Genomic DNA, 8,023 nt, shown 5'->3' with positions numbered 1-8,023 from the left:
CTAGTGGTCACTTGAGTTGTCCTCATTCACAGGAAATCCTCCAGTAGTATCACATTATGAATTACCACCAGGGGATCACGACTGCCCAGCCCCCTGTATTCTGTCCAATCTCCAGAAGAACTGAAATGCATCAGGCTCTACCCCTTCCCCTGTCAGGACGTTCTTTCCATTTTTTTCATTGTGTAGAAGTCTTAGCACAAGTAATTTTCTTTGACAATTTGCAGATCCTGCTGCAGATATCCTTGATTTTCTTGTTCAGTGATTTAAAAGGCCATCCTTAAGAATGTTGCATGCAACACTCTTCTCTTGGTTTGTCTTTCTTATTTTCATGCTGAAATCTCGATAATAATTTTAGGTGGGCCCTCTTCTTTCTGCTGCACCCAGTTTGCTGGTACCAAACACCACCACTCACTCCCCACACCCCACCCCATCATGGGATGGGGAGGAGAATCGGGAAAGAAAAGAAAATAGAACTCATGTTGAGATAAGAACAGTTTTATAATTAAAACAAAGTAGTATTAATGATCCTAATAATAATAATAATTGTAATAAAAAGGAGAGAGGGAGAGAAGGAGATAAAACCCAAGTAAGGCAAGTGAAGGCAATACAGTTGTTCACCACCTGCTGACCACTGCCAAGCCTGTCCCTGATCCACCATCCAGGTAACTTCCCCAGTTGATGTACTAGGCATGACATCCTATGGTGTGGAATTGCCCTATGGAAAATTTGGGGCACCTGTCCAGGCCATGCTCCCTCTCAGCTTTCTGTGCACCTCCTCACTGGCAGACATGGGACACTGGAAAGTCCTTGACTGAGAGTAAGCACTACAGAGCAACAACCAAAACATCAGTGTGGTATCAACACCAATTATCAGTTATCAGTTCTCAGACTAAATCCACAGCAGCCCTGGACCAGCTGATAAGAAGAAAAAAACCACAGGTCATCACAGCATCCTATGTAGGAATATATCTAGGAAGACAGAGAGCATGCAGAAATCCAGCTTGGGCATTACAGTGAAGTGCTAAACTTCTGGTGTAGTCCAAGTTGGAGAGAGTGAGTGTCATTTTGAGGGTAAATTCTACCTATTGTTTTTTAATCAGATGACACTAATTTTTTTTTGTATGCACAGGTAGTGGACAAGATCATTAGCTCTGGAAAGAACAAAAAAAAAAACTAACAGGAAATGGGTCTTTTATTTAGTCAAAATATTTTTATTTGGCTGTATTTAGCAGAGTACAGCCCCCATGGTTTGCTCATTATTTCCCATTTCTCATGCATCCATTCTTTCAGTACAATATATTAACACCTTGCACCTCATCAGCCCTTTCCAGTTAAGGCTCCCAAAGCATTTACAGACATGAGTTAACTAATCCTCACAACAATCGTTAGCAGTAGGGAAGTAACATGATCTGCATCTGCAGAGAGAGGTTTACACCAACTTTTTTCAAGTTTTAATTTGATTTCCAGTGTCCAGCTTGTAGTATGCCAGGCTTGACGAACATGTGTCCCTGCAGTTGTATTTCACGCTTTGGAAAGAAAGACTGATCTTGAGCAATCAAAATCTAAAGCTATTTATGAACATCTTTCTTTAGTAACTTGTCGAAGGCCACACAAAAAGTGAGCAGCTGAATACAAAACTGGGAGCAAGGCATCGCTTCCAGTTCTGTGCAATACTGTGAAACATAACCCTTTGTAACTTACCTTTTGGACTTTAAAACCACAATCTGTTCCCTTCTCCTTACACATCATCCTCTGCTGGCCATTTCCAGCAGACTTCAACCTCAGGTGCTCAAATCTGCATTTTACTAGCAAGTTTTACATGAGGGTTTCCAGGTCATTGGCTGTGTATCATATACAAGGGCCTTTGGGTGACTGTAATGAGCCTTAATGAAAAAAAGAAACCACTGAAACCACTAAAACCCCAACAACCTAACGAGCAGCAGGTGTGGTCTTTAGCTTTGAGTATTTAAAGCAATCTTCAGCATTTATGGAAAAATCTAGTATGTGATTGTTTTAAGGAAAACAACCTCAACCCCAAGCCTGGTTCAAATAAAGGACTAAATATTAACTTGACATGAATGCCTTCTTATCAGTAGTGCATCTGCATAGAGATTCTTCATAAAACCCTGCAAATTCACAATTATACCTTGCAAACAGAAGTGCTACAACTGTTCAAGCAAACAATAATTTTAAAATATCCATTCAGTCCATGTAAATGGTATCCTCACGTTTGCTCCATCGTAAGGTACTGGCATGGAACACAGACAAAACCTTGTCTTAGTTAGGTTAACACTGAAAATTCAAACAGTCAGACAAACACAATGCAAGTATTTTAACAGAAACAATATAAAATTTCACTGGCTTAAAAAACACCTAAATGAGAAATCTTGGTTATTTCACTGAATTGCTAGACCCTACATTTAAGTGGTGCATTTACAGAACTATTCAGATGAGTTAAGCTTCTTCTGTAACACTAAATACTGGAATTCTGATAGGCTGTGCAAGTATTAAAAAATATTAACATTTTAAATGTCAACATTACAATTTTAAATAGCCTTGCAAGTGCAATGTTATAAATATTAAAAAAAAAACTTCAGAGCTACAATTTTATATAAGTTATATGAGTAAATGAAAGTGCTTTTCAAGTATTTATGTTCATTTACAGTTGGATTCTCTTGTATAAGTCAGTGCTTAGATGGTACAATTTAAATATCAGTCTTTTTTAAAATTTTGGATGCATACATTTGTCTGGATGGAATAAATGGTTTCATTTCAGAAATGTATGATAAATATTTAAATACAGAATATAATTTGTGATAAATATTTAAATATGGACTATTATAAAATGGAAATATTATAGATTTTGTTATCTATTAAAAATAAAATAGAAAGAAATCACATCCTGATGGGTGATAACCTCATAATGCCACGGGAGCCCTTGAGCCATACAGTAATTGTTACTTCCAACAGAACCCAAAATTATGATATGGTAAATAGTTTTTCTTTGGGAGAGATGAAAGCATGTGATCATAATACTGTCAGCTTTTGAGGAACTTAAAAAGATCTCATGATCTAATCATGGAATCTAATGAAAACTTTCCATCACTTTCAATTAGTCAGCCCTTAGCCACAGTCACTCTGGAGGACACAGCCAGTGCCTGTCCCCCTGTCCTGCCTGTCCAGTGCATGGTGTGCTCCCTCCTGGCCACTCAGGAACCATCATCAGCACAGTGATACAACAAAGATCAGATTCCTGTTTGCCAGCCAGAGGAAGGGTGAGGGAAGTGGGGAGATACTTGTTTATTAGATAAGAAAACCAAACCAAAACAACTCTCAAGGAATCATCATATAGTTAAAAGTGCACTGAAAATATTTCCTATTGAACCCTATTGCTCATAAGTGCCAGATTGTCATCTTATTTAAATATCCACTTGGAACACTGAACATATGTAAGCTGATACAGGAGCTTTAGCTTGTCTTGCTGTTTGAAAAGCACATGACACAAGGCAGCATTAACATCTTTCATTAAAGATCTGGTGATGCTGTGGTTTTATCATGGAGATGCAGCTCAGAAATGCCACGGTTCAGCAGAAGCCCCTGCAGATTGCCTTGACAGGCTTCCTCCAACAAAGTGCTTTGTCATTTGCCAAACACAAAAGTCAAACTGTTGCCCTGCCTCACCACAGTGCTGCACTGGCAATTTATAATTTTCTCTCCAGACGCAGCTGGACTTTAATAAATTATAGCTCTTCAGAGTTAGGCAATTTTTTGTAATAAAAGCAGAGTTTCAGGTTCTATCAAGAGTGGCCACTGTTTAGATTGGTCTCTTCATGCAGACCTGACAACGACTGATGATATTTTCTAGTTCTCCTGCTTTCAAAGTCTGTGGCACTGGTCTCCTAAAAGAAAGAAAACATTTAATTTTTTTCTTTAAAAAACATGGAGAGATGATGCAATTTTGGATATGGAATTATTGACAGCAACCTTGGAATCCTTGGCTTATGAAAGCATCTGCATGCTACAGACCCTGAACCTAACAAAGAGGGATGTCTACCCTGAGGAGAGTTATGGAGGAAGCCCCCACAAGCACTTAGTGTCTCCTCAGGCACTTGCAGCATGGGTGTGAGGGGTACGGATGCAGGGAAGTACAGTTACCTGAACATTCTTCTTGGATTTAACGTTGCCAACCAGAAGCTGTAGGAATTTGTGTAGTAGTTGCACGTTCCCCTGCCGTGACACTCTATGAATGGGACGGCCCGGAATTCCTCCAGACAAGATCCAGGAGATGCCAATGCTTGGCCAGAAGCTTCTGAGCCGGCACTCGTGTACTGGAACCAACAATGCATTTTTTAATGAGAACTCGTCCAGCAGCTTTTGGTAAACTGCAGGCAAAAAACCAATCTCCTTCTAAAACATACCATATGTTCTGTGGTGTATCTTGGAGAAACCAAACTGAACACAGGTTAGGTTGATAAAACTTAAAATGAAGCACAGAAGCCTTATGAAAATTCAAACATTTATGGCATTTCTCAAGTCCTTTTTCTGCTGCATGAAAAGGCATGAAACTAACCATTGCAAAGACTAGAAAGTATCTGGCTTCTGTACAGTTGAGGACTACAGTAAATAAATCACAAATAAGCCAAATGGGTGGGTGTATGTTTTCATATTTTTTGTTGCACTGATTGCTTCTTGAAACACAAAAGGCAAAAAAAGCATTTCCCTTCTCTGATGTTGGTAAATGCTTGTAGAAATAGCTCTAAAATAATTTATGACATTAGAAAATTGGCTAGAAAATACCATTCAATTTTGCTGATGTTGGAAACAAGCAAATTATTTTAACCAGATGCTGCAAAAATTCTCTTATTCTTTTCCAAGTTTATTATTATTATTACTACTTAGAGCCAAATTGGAGGACAGACAAAAATTTCACGCTAGTCCTAAAAGGACTTTAATTCATAAAAAAAAAAAAGTTGTTTTTTTTTTAATTCTGTCTTTTATGTTCATTTGCTGACATGTCTATGACATTTCACAGGCATGAATAACAAAGATAAAGTGCTACATCCTCTAGTATAGATACACCTTTATTCCCATAATTAATTCTCAATTTGCAGTCACATTACGAACTTTCTTCACTCCTATCTCATTATGGCATCAAAATTGCTGAGGCAGTTTTTTGCTTTTCTGATTTTAGCTTTCTGTGTTCAGTCCCAAGTTCCGGTTTTTTGAAGAACTTCCTGGCATACAAGTAGGTCAGTTATTTCTGTGTTTTTGTGTTCAGCACCAGTTTAACCACTCCACTCTCCAACTCTGTCTCCTAGATCTTAACATGACATATGAAAATGAGTGCATGCAGTTAATTTTGTCAGACTAAAGTCCTACAGTTCCCATTTTCATCTTTTCCCTTTTTCCTCCTGCCACCTATTTCTGAGGACACATCAGAATAGTTGTTTCTATGCTTTTGGAATTGAATAAGAATTAATAGAATTATTGTCTACTTCTTGGCAAAGGCATAAAAAAATTTAACAATGATTAAGAAACAAATGAGCTATGAACAGCTGGAAACACCAATGAAAATCTGAGGACATAAAACTAATAAATCAAATCATTATATCCTTACCATTACAAAAGAAAAACCCTTCCAGAGAGATATCCAGCCTTCTGGACATGCAGGAACTGCAGTTGTTTGGCTGTGAACTGCTATTACCATTGCAGCTCCTTCACACACAACACACCTGTGAAGGTGAGCACAGTACAGATATGAGGGAAAACATGAAAGCAGAACAATTTCTCAGTAGCTACCTCATGGCAGGGCTTGCTGTAAATGTTACAACTCATACAGGTTTTCTCTGTTTAAAGAGGAGGTAAGTAAATGGAAGGTAACCAATATACCTCATTTTGCAATTGCTTTGTAATCCCTATGAGTAACACCAGACAAAAAATTGTTTTAAGATGGGAATTAATCCCAGAACATTTGAGCTTCCTAATTTTGCCTTTAATGAAGTAACAAGTGAAATTTTACCTTTTTCATGTGCTCACTACTTTATGTTGCTGTGGTTTAGATGAAAGTTCTGTACATTTATTTGCTAAAATTTAGAAAAAGTAATCTTTATTTCCTAAATGAGGAAACTGTGAAGCTGAGCTACCAGATTGCAACAACTGGGTAGGGTAGGACAGATGCCTTCCCATTTTGGATTTTGCTGCTCTAGGCCTTTCATGCTTTTAGAGCTTTTTCTGTTAAGTTGCTCTTCATCCTTCTCACATGCTCTAAGCAACGAGAAAGGGCCACACTTGCACAAGGATGTTTCATAGCAGAGACCCTTTAGTCCCAGCTCACAATGTTCTTCACCAACTACAGTAAACATATCACTTATAATTGAAAGCAGAGCTTGATTTGTACTGTATTGTAAAATAACATGTCTTTATTTCATTTTAGTCTGCCTCTGATATACAAAATGATAGGGTTTTAAAAACAATATCACTGCAATCAGTAGGACTGTGCCATCTTCTTGTGTTGGCATAGAATAGGCTCTGTGATGGGACCCCAGCTGTATTCTAACTTTTCTACAGTATCACTGCATATTTGACATATTTAGGTGAGTAATCAAAAATCAGGTTTTTGAAGTCAGTGCTTGTACTGGCTGAGATGGGCACGTCTTTGCCTAAGACCTTTGCTACTCAAAACAATTTATGATGTCTTTGTGGTTCCAGGGCAGAAGAGCTGAAATTCTGATCCTCTTACCTGCTTATATGGGGCTCCAGTGCCCTGCCAGAAATAGGTGCCATGTCTGGGGGCATTACCACCGCAGTGGACAGCCAGTAGGAATAGTCATTGCGAGAGGCAAAGCTGCAAACGTCATTGGGGCTGCAGAATAGGAATGGCATAGTGGTAAATCTCTGCAGACAGCTGCCAGCTGTTCCTAAAAGACAAAGGAGGAGAGGTTTGTGACAGACTGGAGGTTATATTTAGTGCAGCAAACAGAAGAGCCACACAATGGCACCCAATCCACTACAGTAGGAATTAAAGCAGCTGGTCTATAAAAAGTGTCTGTACAGTAGAATTATCTGAAAGTAACATGCTTATGGTTTATATAAAAATATCTATATAAAAAACAAGGGGTAAGAACAAAATCTGTTAAAATAATATGTTCTTGAATGGTCCTTGACAGTCCTTGACACAGTGATAGGAATTCAGCTGCTTTAGCAGAAGTTTCTGGTGACATTTTTCACACATTTTTCAGCATCCCATTTAGTCTCCGAAAATGCAAGATACTCCCTCAGATCCTGTGCAAACATTGGGAACATTTATACTAGACATCCATCCATAATTCTTCCTCAAAACCTCTAATGGAATATAGGAGTGCTGGAAAGAAAGGGGTCTTTCAAGCCATGATTGCTGAATTGTCTCAGAGCAGCAGATCGCTGGCGACAGATGGTTGACACCAATGTTCATCTGGGACACTTACTGTAAGTTTGGTCTCATGACAACTTAGCATTACTGGACTCTAAAAAAAGGATCTGAATTTTTTTACTAATACAGTACCAAGATCTTGTCCATGTGCTCGTTCATTTCCTTGGACAAAAAGCAGGGAATAGCCAACATAGATCTGGGATGTCCCACGTGGGCACGAAGGAATCTTTGTTGTCTGACTGTGCCGGGTAAAGATAAAACCTCTTCTTGTTGGACCAGCAATGATAGTACCTGGTGATCCAGGTAACCCCTGTAGACCTGGAAAGCCAATCAGTCCAGGTTGTCCTGTGGAGGGGAAATAAATATGATTGCAAAAATTATCATTTTGTTTGAATTTTCACTTCATTTAAATTAGTGAAATCATTTGAAAACAAATAAAAATTTATCAGTAAGAAGATACAACTTGAAAATTGGTAGTATTTGTTGCTAGATATAATAACTCTTTCAGACCTAGCTCAGGTAGCTTTACACCGTGTAGTTTCATGAAATAGTGAGGTATTTTAAAGAACCATGGCCATTTTTACAAAAAATAGCTTAAAAACATTTTGTCATGCC

General features: G+C 38.4%; 1 protein-coding gene across 1 annotated transcript in view; it reads right to left on the bottom strand.

Annotated features, from left to right (window-relative positions):
- Window positions 1–1,174: 1,174 nt before the first annotated feature.
- LOC113997865 (collagen alpha-3(IV) chain) overlaps window positions 1,175–8,023 on the bottom strand; it is a gene marked incomplete at its 5' end in the record, with an annotated part of 41,536 nt that continues 34,687 nt past the window's right edge. The window contains 5 exons of the mRNA XM_039384953.1: window positions 1,175–3,899; window positions 4,156–4,328; window positions 5,618–5,732; window positions 6,740–6,917; window positions 7,541–7,753. Coding sequence (XP_039240887.1) covers window positions 3,815–3,899; window positions 4,156–4,328; window positions 5,618–5,732; window positions 6,740–6,917; window positions 7,541–7,753 — 764 coding nt within the window. The remainder of the gene's footprint in view (window positions 3,900–4,155; window positions 4,329–5,617; window positions 5,733–6,739; window positions 6,918–7,540; window positions 7,754–8,023) is intronic.

The sequence above is a fragment of the Pipra filicauda genome, unplaced genomic scaffold, assembly GCF_003945595.2.
Source record: "Pipra filicauda isolate LSUMZ 115617 unplaced genomic scaffold, ASM394559v2 scaffold387_size670060_pilon, whole genome shotgun sequence".
NCBI classification, from domain to species: domain Eukaryota; kingdom Metazoa; phylum Chordata; class Aves; order Passeriformes; family Pipridae; genus Pipra; species Pipra filicauda.
The sequence above is the reverse complement of the archived record's forward strand: the minus strand, read 5'-3'. Positions and strand labels throughout refer to the sequence as shown.